The 27378-nt window shown below is 36.6% G+C and overlaps 1 protein-coding gene across 4 annotated transcripts in view; it reads right to left on the minus strand.

The window, feature by feature from the left end:
• LOC111512795 (serine proteinase stubble) overlaps positions 1-27378 on the minus strand; it is a 58286-nt gene that overhangs the window by 3684 nt on the left and 27224 nt on the right. For 2 of the 4 annotated variants that reach the window (XM_074186102.1, XM_074186099.1), the window contains 5 exons: positions 22035-22220; positions 16605-16796; positions 6868-7045; positions 2001-2214; positions 1407-1598 (listed from right to left, as the gene is read on the minus strand). In XM_074186102.1, coding sequence (XP_074042203.1) covers positions 1407-1598; positions 2001-2214; positions 6868-7045; positions 16605-16796; positions 22035-22220 — 962 coding nt within the window. The remainder of the gene's footprint in view (positions 1-1406; positions 1599-2000; positions 2215-6867; positions 7046-16604; positions 16797-22034; positions 22221-27378) is intronic. The other 2 variants (XM_074186100.1, XM_074186103.1) reach the window with 2 other exon arrangements.

A 27378-nucleotide genomic window follows, 5' to 3' on the forward strand; every position in this document is an offset into this window, starting at 1 on the left:
TCTCACATCCATCTATTACGCACCCTATCTCAAACAGTGAACAACGCCACACTTCTCTCCGCTTATCATGCATTAATCCATTCCTCTTTATCATACGCAATCATTTCTTGGGGACACTCTCCACACGCTGCAGAAGTCTTCGGCATGCAAAGAAAAGCTATAAGGGTACTGTCAGGCTTGAAGTACAGAGATGACTGCAAGGACTCCTTCAAAGTTCTACAAATACTTACGGTTACCAGCTCTTACATTTTCCAGTGCCTTATATATATATTAAAACCAACTTACATAAATACACAAGTCACTCTGACATACATAATCACCACACCAGAAGTTCCAAAAACATATACCTAGATTATCAGAGAGTTTCAAAAAGTCGCAATGGAATCAACTACTATGCTCCAAAATTTTTCAATGCTCTACCCGAATCGATTAAGAATGCACATTTGAACACATTTAAGGTCCAAAATAAGCAACTGTTACTCAGAGGTGCCTTTTACGATTTTAACGAATTTTTAAATGCTGATTTTACAAAGATTTGTGAACTGTAGTATTTACAATAAGTTTTTTTTTTGTAATTTGTATTACTACATATATGTATATTACCATTTTTATGTCTTTATCCTTTCCTGACTTGTGTAAACATTTTTAATGTCATCACACCAATAAAGAATTATTATTATTAATTATTATTAATACAGTTTATTGTATAATTTTCAATATAAAGGGTTGTACAAAAACCGCGACACGTGTTTCGCTTGAGAAAGCTGTTGTATAGCGAAATACGTGTCGTAAAACCCTTTATAGTAAATATCATACGATAAACTGTATTAGTGAGTTTAAAAAACGATGTTGTTGTTAAAAAGCTTGAGATGCCAATCTGGCAAACAGATCCTAACCAAGTATATATAACAATGGATATTTAGCACTCCACCCGTTTTTGAATGAAATTATTTTTTTTGTAAATATATTTATTGTGATTTTAGACTTATTGAGAGTCATTAGTTACAACAAGCCATAGAACTTATTATCGATGTTAAACACGATCTTAAATTAGATTCGAAATATTTTTTATTTTGCAGCATGTTTTTTGAGTTTTTTGAACTATTATTTATTTGTAATGGAAGACAAATCTTTTCACTGGTCGATGTCGAAGCTGTGCTTTGCAAGGGTCCGCTTTGAAGAGCGTCATTCATTTCTAATATTCGAGTCTTGTGTTGATGCTCCAGATAGCTTTTTCGTAATAGAAGAATGTTATCACCTTCACTTATGCACTATCCATTTTCAATTTCGTTATTGCGAATGTAAGACCCCAAAACCATTGGTTTTTTACATTTCCAAATGCTCGTTTCCACATCAATCTACTTTTAGTACACTTCATGTGAGACTGATTTGAAATGAAAACTCACCTCTTTATATCCAGCGCACAAGAAGACATCATGTATGATTTCTCTCCTTCCCGCTGCCCTGAACCATCTTTGGCATCTTTCATTTGGTATCACTTCAACGTCAACTTCTTGTAAAGTGGAAGGAACCGTAGCTTGACCGTGTCTTGTTCTTCCCCAACCTGCTACTGTTGCTTTTTTACCGACTAACTTCATCTGTAACGAGTTAATAAATGTTTATGATTCCCTCCAGGCAAATGATAATAACACGACATACACACGAGTACCTTGCCATTAGGATAAAACACAAATTGTAAATACTCAACAATCAAAAAGTTGATCTATAAATAGTTACAAGATGTTGATGCATCTATCCCAAAACTTCCTCAAGGTTAGTGAAATAATACTTGTATCAAAAATGGCATTCAGTTTTCAGCAAATACTTATTTTCGTCTTGTGGTATGACAGTATTCAGTCTCCTGAGTTCATTTTCCACAAACACCATAATTCATCTCTTCCTTTCATTCAATTCAAGAAGACCCTTTGCTTACTGACAAATTTGTTAAGGCTGAGGATTTCAATGCCAGTGTTTTTCGAAAAATAATGGTCTTTACTTACTGTTGGAGATGGAAGGCAAACGGGAATAATGTGTTGCTTGAACCTCACGTTTCTATCCAACTTGACTAAGGCTACGTCGTTCTTGAAATCCGATGGCGAATATGAAGGATGAACTTCCTTTCTTTCTACGGAATACTCTTCGTAGGCCAATTTTTCATCTTGGTCTCTGACATCCCATTCTCCCAGACGTATGCGGATGTTTCCATTCGGTGTCCTGAACAAATAAATGAAAATTGAGCTCGATATGGGAAGAAATATATTGATATGTTACATAGGAAGAGAAACCGACAGAAGCAGTGGTGTTCCCTCATACTCACAAAAAAGAATAAGTGCTAGAAGGTCGGATTCTGAATGAGAAACCTCATACTTTACTATTCAAGGCAATCTAACGCGAAATGGATGATAACGTTCATCCCGGTATAACTATGGATACACGTAATACGCCTACAAGAAACAGGTTGATTGTAATGTTGGACGAAACTACAGATAATTTTTTTAAGTATCAGAGAGAACGGGCTTAACCTTAAACAAACTTGTGGTACCAAACATTTCTGATCTGAAGTACTGTATATCTTGTTTTGTTAACTTGTTCACCTTCTTTTTTTCCCGTAAATATGTTGAGATGCATGACTATGAATTCACGTAATATGCCTATCAGAATCAGGTGATTTGTTACGTTGGAAGGAACTACAAATCATATTTTGAACTAATGCAAAGAAAGGGGTGACCGTGAAAGGAACTTGTAGTACCAAACTTTCCTGATTGTTTGCTGCGTACCATGTTCTCTTGACTCGTCCACTTTCTTCTTTTTCAATGCAGCTATTGAGATGCTTGTAGATCTCAATGGCTTTCCAATAAAGACATGATAGTTTTGCTTTGTATTGGACAGGACAACAGTTTGAAGGCTACGCTTTTGTTCTTGTATCCTGCTGCGATTGGGATTTCCGATGCAGACTCAACCACGGAAATCCAGACTGTTTCTATGATGTGTCGGAGGATATGTGGTGAAACTTGTGGCTCAGGTCCCAAACAAATCCATTAGATTTATGTGATGCTTGTCTCACCAATGATCACTTAGGGTGCCATTGCCTGGTGGCTGAAGACTTTACAGAAAACGGCCTTGGCAAAGCTCTCTGGCTTACAGAGACGGGCTCGCCTGGCCATCAGTACCACACCGTCAGCGGCCATGGAGATCCTTCTAGATCTACCTCTACTTCACATTTTTCTGGAGAGAGAAGCTAGATGGACTGCATATAGACTTGTGCACATTGCCACTTGCAGAAATCAATTTAATGCAGAGTGCAACAGACTGTTGGTTGACACTGGAAGTCACAGCATTCTGGAGATGATCTCTGACTTAATGCCTCCAACTGTCAACTACGAATTACCTTATAAAGTACTCTTCCCGAGTAGAGAGGGCTGGATCCTCCGGGGAAAGAAATATTAAGAACAGATAGTTGTTGGTTCACAGATGGATCAAAAACACTTTCCGGTTCTGGTGCAGGTGTTTTCAGTTGCAGACCCAGGACAGAGTTATCTACCTGCCTAGGAACTTATGCGACTGTATTTGAAGCGGAAATTTACGCTATTGAATTGTGTGCGGAGAGATTGGATAAATCCAACCTCACTCACAAGTCAATAAGAATATTCTCGGACAGTCAAGCGGCGTTGGAAGCTCTTGGCTCCTACCGAGCAAACGACTCTCCTCGATAGGAATACTTAACAGATTGGCCATACTGGCCTGGAAGGCAATGAAGCTGCGGACTCTCTTGCAAAGGAGGGTGCTGCAAGTGACTGCATTGGACCAGAACCTGTCATTGGCATCGCTTTGGGCTTTGCCAAACAAACACTGAACACCCGGGTGGCTAGAAGATTTATGGACTTCTGGCAGAATCTTCCAGGATTGGCTCACTCCAAGGCGTTTATTCACCCTCCGAAGCTTGATACCAAATAGTTGTTCGACTACAGTAGGGATGAACTACGATGTCCAACAGGGTTTCTTACAGGTCACTGTCATTTGAACCATCATATGCAGAGACTCGGACTGTCGAGGAAAATAGTGTGTGTCGCCTCTATTTGTATAATAATGAAACAGCAGAGCACTTACTTTGTGCCTGCCCCGCTGGGGGACCGAATCGGCTGTGCCGAACTAAAAACCTGATTTCTCATGTTGTTCAGCAGAACCCAGTTTTTGCTAAACAACACGAGATTTCATTCTTTCTAGTATCGCCTGGGTGAGATTTGAATTTGATAATTTCAAAAAGTAAAGAGATACACTGATGCTTTCTTTCAGAGTGGAAATTATTATTGATTTCGTTCAGACAGATCTAATCATTCATGTCATTTTCCATTTGAATTAAGATTGTCACACGAATAATTTCTGCAACTGAAATCATCAAAATATTCCAGAACAGCAACACTCTTCTCGACGCATAATTCACACGTCAAATCGGCTGCAAATTGAGCACAGGTACCACTGGCAAGAATATAAAAATATGTCGTACACCAAAAAATATATCACGATACATAGGGATGTTTTTACAAAAATATCTGCATCTCGTTTTAGAATAACTTTTTTCGAGATCAGTTGCCCTAACACCAAACTGATATTTTTGCACTCGACGCGCGTTTCGCCAACAAAATTAGCATCCTCAGTTTGGTGTTAGGGCAATGGATCTCGAAAAAAGTTATTCAAATTTCTCACTAAAGGTTCCAATCTCATCGTTACTCATCGTTATCTCGTTTTAGGTAAATCTTATCATCAAGGTATTTAAAAGACACCATATTAGCCGGAAATAATAAATCGCTAGTTGCTTACACGACATGAAATTTTTTACGACTCAGTGAACTGAATAAGATTAATTATCTTGTATCCATCGAGCAGTGGGGAAAATGAATACAAATAACAACATGACAACTGAAGTTGTTCAGGCCCTTGATGAGATTAGATAAAAGCAAACAAACAAAGTAAATATGGAAAGATATGTGATGTATAGAAAAAGAAAAACGGGGCAATATTAATTTATAGTTGATTATATTATATCCAGTGAGTACTTAAGAACAGACTCGATATTATCAATGTCTCAACTCAACGAAGCCGCAGAATTATAAAGGTTTAGTGGCTTTGAAAAATCCCTTGATATCAAAAATCAAGCTCAGCTCAGTATTCAGAAATAGATATTATCATTGGTGATTCAGCACTTTCCATTTTCTGAAAGGGATTTAATTATTTCTTTATCTCGCGAGTACCAAAAATGACAGAAACCCCTTCATCTATCTTGCGATTCAGGTCGACCACAATCTTGAAAAAGTCATCCTGACAGAGGTCAAGTCGAAAGAGACCAGGTTCCAAGATGAGCCAAAGTCTTCAATACTCTTGAGGAAGATTCTAAATATCGTTATGTAGCTGCTCGTCCTGCTGCTTTGAATAACACAGCTACAATCGCTTTTTTCTGATGATCATAGATCATGCAGGAAAAAGGTTCCAAATCACAGCTTTCGATAAGACATCAACTGAAATCGAAACCACTCCCTCAATTTCTGGTGTTCGTACTTGTACTGTTTTTCGAAAACTATCTGTCTTTCGTAAGACAACGTATTCACTTCAAAATAGTCCTGATGATTCTTCTCTCAGTCGATTGATGGTGATTGGATTCCTGGTTCAGAAAGTGTCCCGTGTGAGTAGGTTTTCGATATACAGATGTTTCCCATATAGTGTCCGTCCTATTCAACAATACGTCTAAGAATAGCAATTCGTTGTGGACATCCTTCTCCATTGTGAAAGTGATGGAAGGACTTACATTGTTGATGTGCTTCAGGAAAGTATCTGGTTCTGCATTCCCTTGGTTCCATATTATGAAGGTGTCGTCCACGTATTTCAACCAGACTAGGGGCTTCTTGTGCGCTTCTTCAGTGGCCAGAGGTTCAAATCACTCCATATTTACATCGTAGGATTGTCGGAAAGGATGAGGAGGATTAGATTCAAGTATAGAATCAGAACCTGCTTCAGATCTGGGAACACTATTTGTAGCAGCCTCACGAAAACCAGACCAGCAAGAATTGCATTTACCGGATGTGAGTGCGGAGAATCATACATCGGTGAAACTAAGAGGCCACTGAAAGTTCGCATTGCCGAGCACAAAAAACACACACAGAGCGGTGAAACCAGCAAATCCGAAATAGCAGATCATGTTTGGCTCATCAACATAACATCAGATGGGCTTCAGCTGAAATCATCTACAAGGAGGAACACTGGTTTAGGAGAAAATTCAAAGAAGCCGCATATATGTTAGCCAACAACGCATTTATCCAAGCTAGCGTAGAGATACGTAACATATGGAAATCTGTAATCAAGCGGAACACAACCAACTCCCGCCAAACGGTCAGCTCCCACTAAAACTAATGAAGCGGAGAGAGGAAAGAGAGGATAGGTGAAAGCACTCGAATGACATGAAAATAGTCAGTTATGACCCGAAGACGACTGTGGATCCTAACAATCGAAACGATGTGAAGTAACTTGGTTTAGAATATTTTGATTTTTTAATTTTTTTTCTTGTCAATAATAATAATTTTTTTGATATTTTGGTTGTTGCTTGTATGTTATTTCATTGTAGTTTCAGTTTTTTGTTTTATTATTATTTTGTTATTTTTCAGCTAATCTTTTTAATTTTTTCACAGATTCTTTTAGGGATTTCAAATCAATTTATATCATATTCGACAATGGATGTCCGAACTAATGAAATGCTCCACTAAACACTGTCAACCACCTTCAAACAAGCCAAAATTATGGTTGTCAGTTTCGATTTATAAATATATTTTATTCCATGTACATCGTTACAATATTCTCAATCAACTATTTGATACTTACGTAGCGACACAATGTGCAGCGGTAACAATCCATCTTTCATTCAACAGTGCTCCACCACAAGCTAGTTTTTTCATTAGGAATCCGGTCTTTATAAGAGCCACTTGCCATGGATGAGACCCAAATCCAGTGGAATGTCCTCCAACTATCCTGTTAGTTCTGGTTTGTAATTCACCGCAACCTGAAAATCACATCATTCAATTTCACGAACGCTTTTGAGCATGAGTTTCATATAATGCCAAAACTCCTAATTCCAGAATAGGGATGTGAACAATACAGAAAGTTCAAGGTGCTGACAGTTTCGAAGGTAAAATAAAGCTGATGCATATGTCCAGAAATGTTTTCATTTTTAAGGTTGCGTGCGGAGAAGAAATTAACATTCAGGGAAATTGTAAATTATTTCGAAGCCATTTTTCGGATTTGTTAACCACGGCCAACAAACGGGATAGTTCTTTCCAAAAGTAACGAACGGATTCCATAGAATAATCGTCTGATGTTTCAGAATAAGACAGATCGATATCCGCAATTGAGGATGACAGTATTCCATGTATACAGGGTGATTCAAAAGTACTTTGACAAACTTCAGGAGGTGATTCCTCACAATATTCTAATATGAATTGTCCAAATAAATAAACGTCCGGAAACGCTTCGTTTCCAAGATACAGGATGTTGAAGTTTTATTTTTATTTTGGGTTTTTTCAAATAACTTTTGAATTACTGAATTTAATTAAACGAAACTTGGTAATAGTAGGTTTTTGAGGTGTCGAATTCGAACCTGATGTTCTTATTGCTCTTACTCGTAGGGGGCGGCACCTACACGTCTTTTTCTTTTTTAAAGATTCATAAATTTTTTGGGCGTACTTCTAGCACATTTTTCAGTAACAAAATCGATTCCTCTATCATATCTACGTAAATAAGCTACCCTTGTTACTAGTCGCTGTAAGCAACCGTTTTCTAAATATTTTGACTTGAAAACTTCAAGTAGATTATTTGATAATCGATGCATGTTGAAGTTGTTACGAATATTTTGCATTTTTCACAAGAATATCTTGGAAATAAATTTGACGTTTGTGAGTAGTTTTGGTAATTACATATTTTGTGACAGTTAGACGTTTTGTTGAAGTTTCCGTAAGTAAAAGTAGAAAACACTTATTTTGAAAAAATGGATTTTTTAAACAATGATGCTCATTTAGCCGATATGCATTTCGTTTATGGCCTTGCGGATGGCAATGCGTGCGAAGCAAGACGTATTTACCAGGGGCGATTTCCTAATCTAGTACTGCCTTCAGCTCCAACATTTGCTAGTCTCCACCTTCGTTTGGCAGAAACAGGTAGCTTTAAGAGGGCAGCTGATATTATTGGAAGACCACGAGCAGTCCGAACCCAGAATTGGAAGAAGCTGTTTTGAACGCTCTCCAGGAGAATCCAGAAACAAGCACAAGAGTAATTGCTGAAGCTATCAATTCTACTCAGTCCACAGTTTGGAGAATTATCCACAGTTTTATCCATACCATATTCAAAGGGTACAAGCTCTTTTGCCACGAGACTTTCCCCAACGCATTACTATGTGTCAATGGTTTTTGAGAAAATTGGCTGGAAATCCTCAATATTTAAGATATGTACTCTTCACGGACAAGGCAAACTTCTCCCGAAATGCTATCACAAACTTTCATAACAATCATGTTTGGGCTCTCGAAAATCCGCACGCAGTTAGTGAAAGGCATTATCAGTATCAATTTTCTGTAAATGTATGGGCGGCAATAATTGATAATTACTTGATAGGTCCTTTCTTCCTTCCGCTCCGACTGAATGGCGCAACTTACAGACACTTTTTAGAAAATAAATTGCCGGGACTACTTCAGAATGTACCATTAGAAATTCGTATCCGCATGTGGTTCATGCATTATGGGGCTCCGGCCCATTTTAGCGTTGTAGCCAGGGAATTTCTTAACACAGTCTATCCAAATCGATGGATCGGTAGGGGTGTAGAAGAACCTAACCAGGCGTGGGCACCAAGGTACCCAGATCTAAACCCGATAGATTTTTATTTATGGGGACATTTGAAGTCACTAGTTTATAAGACTCCAGTAGTGAACGAGGAAGATCTAAGAAACCGAATAGTAGACGCCTGTGAAACAATAAGAAACACACCAATAATTTTTGAGCGGGTACGAGATTCAATGACTAGACGACTGACTGCCTGTATCTTCGCTGAAGGTGGACATTTCCAACAATTTATTTATATACAATTTAGTTTCGTTTATTTTAGTTTATTCTACATATTCAAAATTTCCTGAAATAACGTACCCAACAGTAATGACCTCTTCAAACGAGTGTAACGTCAAATTCATTTCCAAAGCATTCTTGTGAAAAAAGCAAAATATTCGTAATAACTTCAACATGCATCGATTATCAAATAATCGACTTGAAGTTTTCAAGTCCAAATATTTAGAAAACGGTTGCTTACAGCGACTAGTAACAAGGGTAGCTTATTTACGTAGATATGATAGGGGAATCGATTTTTTTACTGAAAAATGTGCTAGAAATACGCCCAAAAAAGTTATGAATCTTTAAAAAAGAAAAAGACGTGTAGGTGGCGCCCCCTATGAGTAAGAGCAATAAGAACATCAGGTTCGAATTCGACACCTCAAAAACCTACTATTACCAAGTTTCGTTTAATTAAGTTCAGTATTTCAAAAGTTATTTGAAAAAAACCAAAATAAAAATAAAACTTCAACATCCTGTATCTTGGAAACGAAGCGTTTCCGGACATTTATTTATTCAGACAATTCATATTAGAATATTGTGAGGAATCACCTCCTGAAGTTTGTCAAAGTACTTTTCAATCACCCTGTATAAGTGAAGTTTAACTTGTCTCATATACTATATTGTGTAGCGATTCGGTGAATAATATCTAAGTGAATTCCAATAATAATATGTGGGGTACAGACTGAATAGAAAAAGTGTTTTTTGTATAATTCAATGTTAATATGAAAATAGTTGTTCAAAAAGTATTTTTTCTCTTGTGTAATTCAATATTTATATTTTATTTAAAATTTTCAACACTTTCAAAATACAAAATCGTGAAACTAAAAAACAATAACAAAAATTAATTGGCGCTCCGGGGCGACTTCATCGATTCCAGTGGCGCATTTGCTTTTTCAACTGCAGGAAAACCCGGAAAAACCTGCAGCACCACTTCATCTGAAGATCTTATTCTGCCAATATCCTCTCTCTCATAAAACAAAATGTAGGTTGTCTTCAGAGGCTCCAATACATTCAATACTTCGCCAGAACACTTAGTGACACGACTATTGTCAAACTCAAACCAGTCCGTTTCGTCTTTGACCAAGGCGTAATAATGACCAGATTCAATGCCAGAACCACAGTGAACAATGACTACATGAAGATTATAACAGTGGTTTGCTAGATTGAAGTGTTCATCTACTTCGAACATTCGTAACAGTTTGGTGCTTCCGTCCGAAGTTGAGTCATGTTTGAAGATCATCAGTGATATTATTAGTTCGACTGGTGCCTCAGCTATACTTGTTTTCTCATAAAAGTCAGTTAGTTTGGCGCATGTTTGGCAATACAGTCGATCATCACCTGTTGAAAGTTCCATTTTCATATGATTTAACATATATCAGCCATCTTTGGAATAACGTGAATGAAAAACATGGATAGTTTCAGATATAAAAGTAGATGTTCCAAGAGGGGTTTTCTCCCAGTCTGTGTCAGAAATATATGACACTTGGGCTTAAATGTCCCGGGTCTAAAAAAGAATAGGCATTTTTTCTGTTCGAAATTTGCTTTATTCATCAATGTTATTTTCATCAAGAGCCATACAATCATCCCAGAGCAGCTCTTACATTTCCGGAGTGAAGTGTTGGATCCATGTTTCATCCATTGTCACATGTCGACGCGAAAATTCCGGTTTGTCGTGTTTAAACATGACCAAACACTGCTCAGAATCATCGAAACGTTCTTGTTTCTTTTTTTGTTTTCTGGTTAGTGCCTCATTTGGATATCCATTGCATTCTGCATCATCATCAAGCTTCATCCAGAAGCAGTGTAAAATCAAAACACGAAATTGTTTTTGGTTCATTGTTTTGAAAATAACAAAAGCAGTGTCACAAACTCATGAAATTTCAACAGCTGTCTTTTAAAGGTTATTACTAACTGAAAAAGGCGGTGAATGCAATAAGACTAACTCCATCTATATGTTTGGTCCGAGACTTTTCACTACTTATATTCAAGTGGCTATATCATGGAAAGCAGATCGAATCCCTAAGTTTCAATTCAACAACAAACCGATATATAGCACGTTATCGAGTGGATTCATATTGCTTTCATACAATTGAATGAAACAAAGTAAACATACTTCTGTTGACTAGCTTTTGTTCCAGAATGTCTCTGAAGAGAAGGATGTCAAAAAGGAGTTGAAAATGTTAGGTTAGGATTAGAAACATACTTGACTCTGAGAATATATTATTGTATAATGCCTGAACATTATTGACAACAAAGCACAAAATAAACAAAATGTATTTTCAGTACTTTCGCGCATTTGTAACACTCTCTGGTTTTTGCCACTTTGTCTCAGCAAATCAATATTCAATATGGAATTTTTGATAGAAGAAAACAGGTCATACATACTGACCAAACAATCTCTTCTGGTCTTTTATGGTTTGTGTACTATTACTGATCGATCTATTCTTTATAGTTTTTCTTGGATGAATGGACATTTTACGCCAACAATATAGCAACAATACATCGAAGCAAATATCATTTGAACCGTTGTCGTTTTTGGGAATGTGACTTAATATGTATATGGAATGCGACATGTCGCAAGGCCTTTAATGTTTGCCGCAGCTGCAAATGAGACGTAGGGTCTATAAACCTACAGACCACATATAACAAACTCAAAAACAGAAATGCATTTTGTGAAATTTCAGAAAGGCGGCTAATTTCCAAGACTTTATTTTTGCCTCAATTTATACTTCTATATAGGGATTGTTAATATTGCATTTGAATACTAAACTATCAGATGCTCAAATGCAATTCAATATCAACATTGACTCTACAATTATCATATGAATGTAACGATCTTTTGAACTCCATCATAGATCTCTGCTATTTTATATTTCTGTACTCCATAGGCCAATATTCCAATATTTAAAGAAAGCAAAATAGTAAAATTATGGATTCTTCTGCAGGTCCTACACAAGGTAACAAAAACCGCATCGAAACAGTGATTATCCTACGTATGTCAACGCTACTAGATGAGGCATGTCGACGGTCGAATTGAAGATATGCAGTAATGTAGGATCTGAGAAAATTATCAATGTATCATCATGCTTCTCTCACGGAAATCTAGAACTATCACCGATCAGAATAGTAGAAGAACCATTGGGGGTCCTTTCCATCCCATGAGTGGTTACAACATCAAAGAAAGTGGTTACAACATCACCTAGGAAATAACTAACAAAAGATGTAGTTAAACCTGAAACCACCTCCGAGTCGCCGTCAAGTGGTTTCGGTTTACATTATTTAAACACAGATACGTGAATACATCTCAGTCAGGCACAGGGGACCATTGTGCTATAACACTATGCACTATACACAGTAGAGACAGGTAAAATAACCAAAACAGATGAAACAGAAGTTGAAGCACCAAAGACTAACTGCCAACCATAGAAAGTTAGAAATCAATCTGCCTGAAATGCCAAGCAACAGATTGGGAACGTCTTGGAGGTGAGTGGGAGTGCATGGAAGAGTAGCTGCTACGCACATCAACCATATGGGGAAGGTTCTACTTTAGGACACTCACCAAAGAGATTGGTATCTATCACAGTTTATTGTAACTAATAATTTAGGAATTTCAAACGTAGACAATATACCTGTCTTCTTAAATACGGAACATAGAATAGTGGTAGGAGCAGATACAAAATTATTGAAATGAGATATTCTTATAACCTGATATTGTATATGTGAAAGAATTAAACACAACATGCAACAATTTCTTGCAAATTTGTTTGCAAGAAATTCATCACCATCACCATAGTTACATCAACCCCCACGAAATAGTAGGAATGCTTCTGTAATTACTTTGATTTTTCATGCATTTTTTCCTGTGGTTCAACCTTTTGAAAGTTCATTTCGTATCGCTCGATAGGAATGGAATTTTTGTCCCGCCATCTTGTTTTATTTTTCACATGTTCCATCGAAGTTCTATTCTAGTTCTCTATTTTGGTTAATGAAACTTTTTTATCAACAGTGGATACAGTTTGTAACTTTCATACCCGTCTGTGAGTTTCGAAATCTTCAAACTCACTAAAAAGCAGTCTGAATGAAAACACAGTCTCATGAAACCCATGTCTTTCAAGCTTGAGTTCATTTCCATCAAACGCTTGCTAACAAAAAAAAGGATATGCATTAACCACTGTCATCCAAATAACTAGCTTTTCCTTTGTCTGTAAATTTAGCACCAGAAGAAAGTTATAATTTATGATACGGATTCACAATAGAGTTTCAACGACATGAAACTTCCAACAGAATATGCAAATGAATATATATTATGCTGTAATATAAAAGCACCGTTAGAATGGAAACACAATAACAATGCAGTAAAATGATGAATTTTCCTATTTCTGATGGACCGTGATGAATTGAATGATTATGTTCATAGATGTGATGGTTAGTTGAATTAGAACGAGTTATTTCAGTTTTGATTAGAAATATTCAAAACAAAACGTCAATATTGTAACTTTACAACTGTCAACAAATAGTTTATGACGAACATTGAAAAATATACATGAATCCTTCAAAAACTTTCGATTGTACATGGATTTTAGAAGATCATTAATCAGCCTTCCGTAGTAACCATGGCCCAGACTCATTGATGTGGAAAATATATAGTGTTGGAGTTGAATTATCTATTCACAAAACGGAATCTTCCGAGAATTGCACAAAAATACATTATATGAGTCAAGATGACAAAAAATTACGTTATTAGAAGATGAACTTAATTAATTCCAACCTAAATTCAGTCTACTTATATACTATGGAGAAACGTCATTCTTGATTTTTGCTTTATGTTTCAAAAAACTATCTACAGACAATGATATCTTCATTCACCAGAGTGAATGCCACTACAAGTTCCATGATCTTTCTGTGGGACTGTTCGAAAAATTAAAGTTCATAAGCGATGCTGTTGAGACTATAACAAAGGTTGAAGAAGTTGCAAAAGTCCACACGCAGTTCAGTAATTTATACAGAAATGTTTCAAAAGAAGAAATGGCTTTAAATCTTGCAGCATCTATTAAGAAGAAATTTTTGTTTCAAGTATTGATTCGAATAACAGTGTTGATCCAACAAAAAAAACTTTATATGCCCACCATCTCCTAATAATGGCCTCAATCAAGCTGACGTTATTTGAAGATGAAATCAACTGATTTCAGAGCGAGCTCCCATTTGGACTTCCAAACATACACCAATAATTTCTGAAGAACAAATCAACGAAAAATTTTCGAGAATGTTCTCATTAACTTGAAGAAAGTGAATATTACTGGAGTTTTATCCCTATATCAAACCATCATTTTGACACCTCAATACGTGTTTTGATCACCAAGTGATCATCTTCAATTTTCTCTTCAATCTTCATCTTGAAGATGATCACTTGGTGATCGAAACACGTGTCGAGGTGTTGAAATAACGGTTTGGTGTTGAGATAAAACTGAAGTGATAGTCATTATTACACAAAAAGTTCCAAACAGTTCATTGAAAAAAGTGATTTTATGAAATATAAGACACGAAACAATCCATAATGTGACCTCAATCGCTATTTATTATTCTCGAACCTCACTTTCCTAATTCTAGTGATGCACTGTTTGGAATCTTTGGTGAAGTAATGAATATTACTGGGAAAATACTCCAGTAATATTCCTAATTCTAGACTATCGAAAGCATACAGAAGATCAATATAACCAACATACACTTAAAGACATTTTGTATTTCTGGTAATCTAATACTTCGAACCTTGTCATTGACAAATGTGCGTGGTTTGAGTTTTCTGTCCATAGATGGCGTTATCGTCAGTGGGGATGTATCTGCTTACTCATATTGAGGTTTCTTCTTTGAGGACAGTTGAGTTCAACAACATCCATACCGGATGTTTGAGGTAAGGATGTCTGAGGACCTCCACACCGTCATCCATCCCCAGTTAGTTGTATGTCTGGATTCCTGGCCATACTTGTCTGAAGGCAATGAGGCTGCTGACTCCCTTGCAAAGGAGGGTGCAGCAAGCAGCTTCATCGGACCAGAACCTGTCATTGGCATCGCTTTAGGCTTTGCCAAAGAAAGATTGAACACCTGGATGGCAAGAAAATTTAAGAACTTCTGGCAGAATCTTCCAGTATTGGCTCACTCTAAGGCGTTTATTTACCCTTCAAAGCTTGATTCCAAACAGTTGTTGAACTACAGTAGGGATGAACTACGATGTGTAACAGGCCTTCTTACAGGTCACTGTCATTTGAATCATCATATGCAGAGACTCGAAGTGTCGGAAGACAGTGTGTGTCGCCTTTGTTTGGAAAATGATGAAACAGCAGAGCACATAATTCGTGCTCGCCCCGTTAGGCATCAAATCAGGTTTTTAGAGTTCGGCAGAGCCGTACTCTTATTATCTAACCTGATAGACCATTCACTATACAAAATAATCGGCTTCATTAAGAGGGTTTATTTGGTCGAGTGTGAATAGGTGTGAGCCACAACAAACCCTTGCGGGTTGCAATAGAGATCGAATAGACCCACTCATTTCGAACTTAACCTAACCTAGTTGTATGTCGTTTGAACTCCTGACGAACACTTTGAAAGGGTAGGAGAGGTAGGCTCCATCTTGAATAAATTAAAACGATCTATCAATACATTCGTGGTTGAACTTAGCACCACTATTGAAGCAAGTCTAAACAGAGCTATCTGGTCTAGTATCACGAATGCCTCATTATTTGGTTTGATTTTGACCATTTCATCACCGACATCCATTCTTACTTATACCAAGGATCTTCCATTAAGAACAATTCAGTTCAACAATGGGGGTTTAGCCTAACACAATAATAAGGCCTACGGCAAAGTTTGTTTTGAAGGAGAATAGAGCCCAACAATGCAATTGCATTGGATGGATGGTTTTTGGGCTCATCAGAATTTCAACATAACAATTGTTGAAATGAACACGGGGTTTTGGAAGTTTCTGAGATACGTATGAAAAGCTATGTGGATAGCTGACATACGTCATAAGAAATACTGCTATTCACATACCTCAAACGTCAAAAGAAATACACTTATTCACATTGAGCCGAAAGTTTTCGAATTTTCAATTTTTTTTTTTTTTATCTTGTAGGCAAACTTCATGAATACGACAGGTGACTGACTATTTGTACTCTTCGGTGGGTGATATTACGCAGTTATATTCCAGTTAGTTTTTTTATTACACCTCAGCAGATTCTTAATTTATTCAGCTTTGTTTATTTTTGGGTTTGTAGAAGGTTTTATACCTAAAAAAAACAGTAACAAGTTATTGTACAGGTTATAATAATACCGATAAAGGTGATAACAATAATGACGAAACAATTTTGTTGGTAATTGTGCAGGCCGTGCCTCAAAAGAAAAGCGGAAAAATGAAGAATTGTGAAAAAAGCCAAGGAGGATCATAAAAACAATATGTGCTAGTTCACTAATAGTGTTACCCCTGTAGTTATGTGGTTCTCCACCAGCGAAGGTTTCTTCTTCTTCATAATCGTAATCCTCAGCAGGGTCTTCTTCGTGATAGGTCGGCCTGTTGTGTGGTCTAGCGATCGGCCTGTACGGTTTGTCCACGGTGTTAAGGTCTGGATCGTCTTCAGAATCCGGGGGGTAATAGCTTACTAGATGGTATGTGTCTGAGTTGTATTAGGTTAATAATGTTATTATAGTTAGGTTACAAACAATGATTACTTCTGGAAATAGATAACGGTAATGTTTTGCTACATTTTCAAATTGGATTTCGGTTATTGTGATGGAATACCAAGAAGTACTAAAATATTTAGGACCCCTAAGTCAGCTTTGAATCTTGAATAATAATATTTTGAAAGTATCACTATATAGGTACCCTACCCAATATGTGAACAGTAATCAAAATAAGTACTAATCTTCTTCCAGCTGCCTCATTTCAGTGAATTATTCCAAACTATCTATTCCAAAAACACTTTTTTTCAATTTTTCAAGGGGTTCATATCGAGTGCATCAAATTTCAACTATCAGAAGTTGTACAAATCCATACTTTTTGAAATTTTGCTAAGCAAAGCCTCATGTTTTTCAGAAGGAAATCTGGATTGAAAAATCATTCAAGAGGCCTTTTTTTCTATATATTATATCTATTTTTTCAAAATCAGTCCATTTTTTTTCGAAAAATTAGAAGTCTTCATTAAAAAAATAAATAAAAAATTGTTTTTTGTATTAAAGAAAATCACTAATGAATAACAACAATGGTAAAAATGTTCTTCCACAATAATAAAACAAAACCTGTCCTCAGAATATTCAAATCGTCTATTAGAGTCAAATTTCTCGAGCAATTTTATGTCGCGGCTCTTGTAGATTTTTGAGCTAAGGAGCGTACTTTTGACCTACAGGTATCTGCAAGCGCCATATTCCGGGGTTCACATAAAATCGTTTTTAAACGAATATTTTCCCAAGCGTTGTATCAAAAAAAAGATCAGTGGAATAGCCAGCTTCATCACCTGATTTGTCACCGTTAATTTTTTTCATGATTCATCACCGTTCTTGCAGATTTACAAGAGATGAGTGATGCCAAATCCTTTGTCTAGGTCATTTGAGAGAAGTCATGATTTGGTTATCTTGCTTTTATCGTTCTTACCTAATGAAAGCCAGTCTTGGATTTTTTACTCATCGAAATTGAAGATAATAAAGGAATATACTCTGGAAAAAATTGTGATTCGAGTGATGCATCACTCGATTCTTTATGCCAGATGAAAAAGTACATTCCACTTCACAAATCACATTCAATGAAAAAACTCATTAAATGTCTTATGAAAAATTCGTAATTGAGTGAAAGTCATCCACAAAATAAAAAGCTTTCAACGTAAGATTAAAGTTAGTTTCTCCGACTTGAGTCGGAAGTAGGTATGACGATTTATATAATTTAATTTTTTGTGTCATAAGTAAATGGTTCCCCCTTGTGTTGTAATCGAGGTAATCAGTATTTTGTTCAAGTTCATTCAGTTGGTCTGAACGGCCACCGATAGACCATTTTCGGAGTAGTAGCTCCTAGTCAGGACCTCGTCAGTCATTTCAGATGCAGTGAACCGTCGGAATATCCCGATCAAACAGTGGAAAGTCATCTTGATTTCGTTCAGCTTGGAGTCTGGCTCCCTTACTTTTTCAACTGACGTTTTTAAGATGGACAAATGGATCATGACTGATGGAGTGATGGTGACATGAATGTCTACAGACATCAGTGCCGCCCTACCTGGCTAGGGTGAGGTGGATGAAAAGATTGTTCATCTCTTAACGAAGGACTTAGGGGCCTCATTCGACAGTGTCGGGGCCTTCTATATCGGGAGAGGTCGTCTACAGCATAATCCATAGCTTCCCTAACTAACGGTCCGGATCAAACAAAATCAATTTCAATTAGTCATAAGCTCCATCTGTAGTTGAGTCAGTAGGATATACCACTGTGCTACCTGCTGAAAAATTCCGGAAACCACTACGCAACACATACTCTGAGGTGGGAGTCAGAAGGATGAAACATATATTGCAGGGACATGCTCAAATAGAAGTGAAAACACCTCACTCTTGTCTCTCATAGACCGGGAGCCCGTGACAGAAATTTTGACCTCATTTTTTACCGTCTGCCTTTTTCAGAGGACATATTTACATCTGCAAGCAACAGTTTTATGCGTTGAACAAATTTTTTTCCCATGTTACACATGCTCAAACATTAACTCTAGTTTACATTAAAAAAAAAGGTTCTTTGACCAACATTTTACCGTCTGCCATTATTGCGACTGGAAGGCTAGGTTACGCAACCTACAAAAAAAATAATTGGTAAACGGTTATACGTTGTTCTAACTGAAACATGCATTTTTTATTCAACCAAAAAAGTTGTTTACTAAAATCAATTTTTTACCGTCTGCCAAGCACAGCGTAGACTAACAGTAGCATGAAATGAACGAATTTTCACACGGCAGACGGTTTGCCTGTGTTTTAATCATTTATAGGCATTTGTTGATTAACAATTCATTTACAGTGCCTCTGAACCATTTTTTACCGTCTGCCTCTTAAATGTAATAAAGTCCCATAATAAAAATGTCCTGCGACAACTGTTGGCAGACAAATTGGCAATGTTTTAAGTATAGGCAGACGCGAATGAACTTGCAAAAAAAATTAATAACTTCTACTTACATTTTACCGTCTGTCATTGTTTCCTTTCAATATATATGATTATTAAGTAGATTAATTGTCAGTTGGCAGACGAATTAACCGTGTTTATACAACTGAAAAATAGTTTTCAATTTGCATAAAAAATGTAATAACTTTGACCAACGTATTACCGTCTGACATTGTTTCCTTGCAATATATAATTATTGAATAGATGAACTGTCAATTGGCAGAAGAATAGAGCGTGTTTAGACGAGAGTGGTAGACAATTTTTCAAGACACAAGTGTCAATGGCACATTCATAAGAGATTTTCATCAATTTTAGTGGAGAACACCCTTAAAACGACACAACTTCTATTACCATTTTTTTCCACAGTTGTTTCGATGAAGGAGGAATAAATAATGATGAATGTACGAGATTGAGAAATACATAAACAATATTTTCATTCCAATATCGACATAAAAACTAAATATCTTCCATCTGATTCAATGGTTTCTTGAGAAATATTCAAATCATCGCTAACGTGACTCGTTATACTGCGTTCTGAATAGTCATCATTATTATCATCATCATGATATTCAGCAATAATTTCATTAGGTTAGGTAGTGTTTTCGATATTTTCATGCTGGATTTTCATTTTATTTAGTTCTCATAATATTTTAAATACTGTCATACCTGCAGATGTTAATATAATTTTCTTGAATGTTTTCAGGCGTATCAGGTCCTTCGAACCAGTTAAATGTATACTGTTCTGTGACAGCATCATTGTGACACCAGCCATAATTCAATAGGTCTGATTAGTATGGAATTTTTTCATAAGAATTGGCCACATGTTTGTATATGCTATCATTAAATTCGTCGCTTTAACTCTCTGGCCCATGGTGATAGATTGGATGCGTCAAACGATGTTACTTGTTTCTTGAGAAACTCCATGTCATCTATCACTCCGTAATGTCTTTCAAATATCCGAACTCTCGCTTCAGACTAGGGCTTGAACCACCTACCAACACGGCAGACAATTCGAGTGAGTGAACAAAGCACCCACGTCGAACCGCCTGGTTACCGTCGAACCATGCTTGAGACTTTGGATAACTTATTTTTGGTTGTTCCATACACATACGGCACACAAATTCTTCCATTATTGGTGCAGTGTCGGTAACCAAAGAAGCGACATCTTCAAACTTTTCATTGCCCATTAAAATCGACAACTTTTTTTTTACCCTTTTTGTGAAAAGCTGGTGTAAAATAACAGCCGGTCAAGGCATGGAATGCAGGTAAACCAGCGCAAAGCTGGAAGCCAAATTGTGAAGTAACATTGACACTTGTGTCATCACAAATTGTCTACCAGTCTCCTCTAAACACGGTCAATTCGTCTGCCAACTGACAGTTTGTCTACTTAATAATTAAATATTGCAAGGAAACAACGGCAGACGGTAAAACGTTGGTCAAAATTATTACTTTTTTTCTGCAAATTGAAAACCATTTTTCAGTTGTATAAACACGATCTATTCGTCTGCCGATTGACAATTTGTTTACCTAATAATAATATATATTGCAAAGAAACAATAGCAGACGTTAAAATATCAGGAAAGTTATTTTTTTTAACAATTTGAAAATTATTTTTCAGTTGTATAAAGACGGTCTATTCGTCTGCCATTAATTTTTCTCTGTATTTTTGATACCAAAGTTTATATCTTACCAAGTTTCATACGATAAAAAATGGTTCAGAGGCACTGTAAAAAAATTGTTACTCAACTAATGCCTATAAATTATTAATACACCAGCAAACCGTCTGCCTTGTGAAAATTCGTTCATTTCATGCTACTGTTAATCTACGCTGTACTTGGCAGACGATAAAAAACTGATTTCAGTTAATCTTTTTTTTTTATGAATAAAAAATTCATGCTTTAGCCAGAACACTATGTAACCGTCTGCCAATTATTTTTTAGTGGGTTGCGTAACTTAGCCTTTCGGTCGCATGAATGGGAGACGGTAAAATGGTGGTCAAAGAAACTTTTTTTTTTGCAAACTATAGTTGATGTTTAAGCATGTGTAACATGGGAAAAAAATTCGTTCAACGTATAATACTGTTGCTTGTGGCTCTAAATATGTCTTCTGAAAAAGGCAGACGGTAAAAAATGGGGTCAAAATATCTGACACGGGCTTCCGGTCTATCATGTGAACCTACGGTATTGTAGAAACGTGTGGAGAAATTTGCATAGAAGATGAAATTCACTGTTAATAGTAAACTGTTTCAATAAAGTACCACTGGTCATTGTTGATGAAAAATTTGGAAATATCAATGAAAAATAATTTCAAACAATTGGTTACTAAGCTCAATGTTGAACATGTTTCTCCTTCATTTTTTATTTCTGTAATAATCTAAAATGAAAAACTATTTCTGAGTGAGTTCTTCAACATTTTTGTTTTCAACTACTCTGAAATACAAATATGAAATGGTTCTGCAATGTATTTATTCCCTTTGAGTTGAAAGAGCGTTTTTATAACTCTGAATCTCAATATACTGAATTACTTGGGAAAACTCTATTATTTCTGTATGGTGCGCATTAGCAAACTTCAACTGAGTGACCACCTTTCAGAAGCGAAACAGACTGTCAAATTATTCAGTAAAAACTTCATATCACAACAAATGAAGAATGAAGTCAAAGAGAACAATTTCACACTTTTTGTGAATTCAGACGACTTGATTCCCGTAACAACTTTCCCAAATCTAACTTACTAGCATTACTGAGGACACCTACATCGGGCCGATGTGTAGGTGTGTGCGAAGTATCTCTATCGACGCAGCAGGACCAGATCATGCCTCCAGAACAAAGATCTAAAGGTCGGCCGCCTCCAAGTACACAGCTGATGCTCAATCCACATTCGTATTTGTGCCCACGAAAGCGGCAGGATTGCGGAATCACTGAAAATGAAAATTTCTATCAGAAATGAAAAAATATTGTTCATTTTACGAATTATGAAAGAGTTTAAGTTGGTGAAGGAACTATGAAACTTTTCATTGTCCTGTCAAAAATTTCAACACAATCTAAATGGCAACTCATAATAATGTTATTATCTATCGAGGCATTGGCTTAATCTTGGTGACACTCTAGTACTAGCCCTGAGGTAACACGTTGTATGTTCAAGGCTAATAGGGGTTGTCTGCTGTTAATGCAGATTGTTATGTTTTTGCCAGAAATTCCTTCCTTGGTTATTTATTTTGTGGCGATTGAGATACCAGCCAGTTCTGTTTGGACCACGCTGGTATTTCTTCCCATTCCCCACTTAATTCTTAGGCTTAGTGATCTGGAGTACACTCCACACCCTGAGCCTTCTTTGGTTTTTGAGCCGTTTATATATATGCGTATTACATTTTCATCATCTGACTCTTATGTTCTGCCTAATTTGTATTTTGTAGGGTTTATTAAACACAAACCTGGGTTCAATTGCATCGCGTGTTGCCTGCAGTAGGGGTTGCGCAGTAGGCGCTTCCCGCTATAGGCCCAACCTCAATTCACCCATTCCTACATCAAGGTTTACACCAACCGTGCGCAATCGAACCATGGTCATTAACGCAACCTCGTTAACGTAGAGATCCAGAGGGGTCAGACCCGTGATTAATTCCATTGCCGCGGTTGGTGTTGTTCTCATGGCTCCTGTGATGTTTAAACAAGCCAGTCGCTGTATTTGATATAATTTTTGGATGGCCGTTGCTTGTAGAACTTTTGGTCCCCATGCAATGGCTGCATACATTAACAATATTGCAGTGTAGATCCAGGCGACCACACGGGGTGAAAGACCCCATGCGCGTCCCACTGTCCTTCGGCATTGCTCATAAGCCACGTATGCTCTTTTTGCTCTACTCTGATGAGAGACATGAGAGTTCCATGTTACCTTCCTGTCGAGGATATTACTAAGGTATTTTACCTCTTCAGAGAAGTTTAGTTTGTTTTTGAACATTTCAAGAGTTTTTAAGCCTGTTTAACTTCTTTTCCTGGTGAAAAGGACCATCTCAGTCTTCTTGGGATTGATCGACAGTGACTGTTCCTTACACCATGTTTCTATTAATTTGAGCCCATCCTGAGCTAGTGACATGGGTTATGTTGGCTTTGAGAACCGCTGTGGTTTATGCCTCATTCGCATACACCTGTGACTTGAAGAAACCCTACAATGAAGTTTAACGGAGTGAAATCGCACGATATAGGTGGTCAGTTCACATGACCTCCACGGGAGATGACCATGCCCTCAAATCGCTCGTGCAGAATATCCAATGTGGCACGAGACGCCGTCATGTTGAAACCACATGTTGTTGGTGACCAGATCATCCAATTGAGGCCAAAAGAAGTTGGTAATCATCGACCTATACTGCTCGCCGTTGACAGTGATTGCCTGACCAACGTTGTTCTCAAAGAAATATGGACCGATGAAGCCGCCAGCCCAAATTCCATATCAAACTTTTTCGGGGTGCATTGGACGCTCTAGAATCAGATGTGGACAATTTCGTTTATTCACGTACCAAATCATCCAGAAATAGGCGAAGCATCCGTTACATTGCCTGAACAGAACACCTATTTTGATCTTATTAGTCAATGGGCTATGCTTGAAGACAGGCAGTAAACAAATCTAAAGAAATGAACTTTAAATGTTCAAGTCCGTCTTGGATATACCTACACAGTAGGTTGAATGGACTGACGCCTATCAGAAAACAGCTATTTCACTGGCTAATACCACGAACGGCGCGGCGTTGGATTATATCCTGCACTGACGCCTGTCAGTAAATTCAACGCCTTTCGTTGAACGTTTAAAGTTTATGTCTTTAGATTTGTTCACTGCCTGTCTCCAAGCATAGCCCACTGACTAATAAGAAAGTGTTTTTTTCTCATACAGAGAAACCGAGCAAATTTCGGATATGCAGTCGGTTAGTACCTCGTCCACTAGATGGAGTGACATTTTCAATGTTCGCTCCAACTTAAGACAAGGAATGAAATACTCTGGAAGAATTTCGATAATTAGGAAATATCATTGACTTTAGGTCAATGATGGTCACTATGTTGCACTGACGAGTGGCTAAGGAGCCCGAAACCGATCTGCAATGTGTCCGTTCCAAAATTGAAGGTCGACTCTTTCAGTTGTATTGCCAATTGCATATGCAGGAAATTTTCTGTGAAGATTTCTGCACTGACGCCTGTCTGATATAATTCAACGCCGTTCGTGGTACTAGCCAGTGGAGTAGTTGTTTTCTGATCGGCGTCAGTCCATTCTACCTACTGTGTAGGTATATCCGAGACGGACTTGAACATTTAAAGTTCATTCCTTTAGATTCACCTATTTTCATAAAACGATTCTATTGTTTGAATGTGTTGTTGGATGATATATACCTCCATGGTGATTTGGCAAACAGAAGTTTTTTATATACGTTTTTTGGGTATTTTCACCTTCCACAATCTGAAAAATATGAAAATTATAATGGAGAATTTTACACAAGTCTAGAAAGGGAAAACTTTACAATTTATTCCGATAAATTGGGTAGCGAAGTACGATCTTGAAAAAAAATTTGGATAGTGACGAAATAGCAACAGACTGATATCGAAGAGCACCTTGCATTACATCGAATGTTTCAGTAGTCAATCGACAACTTTGACATAATTTACATTTCAAAATCCCTTCGACATCTGTCGAAGAAGTTGAGAAATGAATACTCAGCAAAGGAAGAACTGTATAAGTATATGTTTGAATTTTTTGTACATTTCTGACGACGAAGGCAGATTTTGGCTTCCGAAACTTCAAAATAAGTATTGTATTTCCAGATTGCTAGAGTGGCATATCGCAGAAACCCGATGAAGATCCTGAAGGTTACCGTTTTCGCTACCTTAACCATTTTTTATAGGCAAAATTGTTAAATACAAGTTACTGATGAACAGAACCCTTTTCTTTATGAAAAATACTTAGATTTTACGCAGTAACTCATCGTAGTAAACTATAAAAATTGCCCTGTCTACACTTTTATAAATTTCTCCATTATAATTTGCATATGTTTCAGATTGAGGAAGGTGAAAATACCAAAAAAGGTCTATAGAAAACAGAAATTGACTGTTTTGAGTGAACTATTATCACAGTTATGGAAATTGCCTTTGACGATTTGTGAATTTTTTTTGAGTTGCTATTATACCATCATGGCCATGAGGGTTTAACAATAAATTAAACAATTATTGGATCTTCTTGAGCACCAATGAATATTCAAACGAAATAATTTCACCACTTTCCAAGCGTGATCAGATTATAAATTATTTTATTTATTTTTTTCAACAGCTGTTGCTAATGTTGATCAACTTTCTCGTCCTACAAAACATTTATATCAGCATAAAGAATCATACGCTATGATTTCAACGGAGATATCAATAGACTGCAGATTTCCTTGGCATGATTTTTGTTTATGAATATCTGTAAGGTTAGTATTTCAATTGATTTGAGTGTAATTTTCCACGTGATATGATACGAAATAGAATAATTCGAAAACATAAGAATGATGATGATGCTTGGAGTTTTAATTTATTGAAATTCCTTCTGTTTACCTTTTCATGAGCTTTGGAACATTTGGAGATTGATTGATATTTTGCTGTATGAGTAACAAATTTTGTGGAAACTATGTGAAGATGAATATTCATTCTCAAAGTATTCATTTAGGGCTGTGATACAATAAAAAACAACCTGTTCAAAAAATGCAGCTGAAAATTGAGCTCTCCTTTAGTATACCCTCAGAATTTTTTGTCAAAATCAAAACTCATTAACTAAAGATGAGTTTATTGTCTAGTTTCCGTAAGTTATATCCATTCTTTCTTTTTTTAGTGATATTGATCTTATCGAAGTTGGAAACTCCACGACAAATATTGACTTACATTGATGACCGAGAAGGACTACAACATGTTTATCCACTTGTATGAGTCTGAGAGTGAGGGATTGATAGTTCCATTGAATTCGGCACTTCCCATTCCCAACAATATCCCCCGTAACGTGAGGTAACACCCGTGTACAGTTGATACCGTAATAATTATTATTATCATAATCCGTGTTTGGAATCACACGTTAAAAGGTAAGACCTCGGTAATCCTTTGCTCGTTTCGACTTTTAAAGGTTGTCGTGCGTAGGGGTGCGACAGCTGCTTAACGGAAAACAGATTTTAAACAGAACAGAATGATACTATTAGTGTTATTAATAGATTCAGAGGAAGCGTAGGAACTACCCACAAATAACTACTACACACACTGTGAGATGAGTGATCACTAGGGGCAGGAATAATGTGCTTCAAGTAGATGCAATGAACTGAGCCATCATTATTATTCATTATAATTATGTAGAAGTTTGGTTGGCAAAGAATCAATGGAATCATGGTAACTTTATGTAGAATATACATTTTTCATTTGTATATAGGAATATCATTGAGAACTGGATCGATCGATATTCGTATTTAGAAAACCATGAAATTTGACAATAATCTAATGTCAGTGTCCCCAACGCAGCTGATGTTCCAGTCATCTTTGTCAAAATTAGGTTAGTATCTCAGAATTAGACACACCCATCACACAAATCACACAAATCGAATAAACTTGTATTTTGATATCTGCAAAACAGGTTTCCAGAATATCAAAACATTACTCAGTCCAGTCATTTTGGTAAGTTTTTCACGGAATTTGAGATGCCTAGCTATAAACTTGTATGAACGTATATTTTGACATCCTAAAAATTGTTTCGAAACCTCCATGTGATAAAGTGTTCGCGACTGTCAAAATCTAAGGTCGAAGTTCACAAAAATAAATTTTTTTCATATTTTTTGTGAATATCTCGTTTCCTATAGGTGATTCGCTATTTGTATTCGTCCTCAATATTGTAGAGCATTCAATTCCTTCCAACTTTTGATTATTGATAAATACATAGTTATCAATAATTTTAATTTCTTATGAACTATTATTATATTGAATCTTCAATTATACTCATGAAAAGGAAAAAACTTTATGAAAGCATTTGAGAAACTGCCGAATTTGGTTCAACTTTGAGCAGAATTTGAAGAAGAAAACTGTCCGATT

The sequence above is a fragment of the Leptinotarsa decemlineata genome, unplaced genomic scaffold (assembly GCF_025532065.1).
Source record: "Leptinotarsa decemlineata unplaced genomic scaffold, Ldec_3_MD MMD2_tig00078422_RagTag_RagTag, whole genome shotgun sequence".
In the NCBI taxonomy this organism is placed as follows: Eukaryota; Metazoa; Arthropoda; class Insecta; order Coleoptera; family Chrysomelidae; genus Leptinotarsa; species Leptinotarsa decemlineata.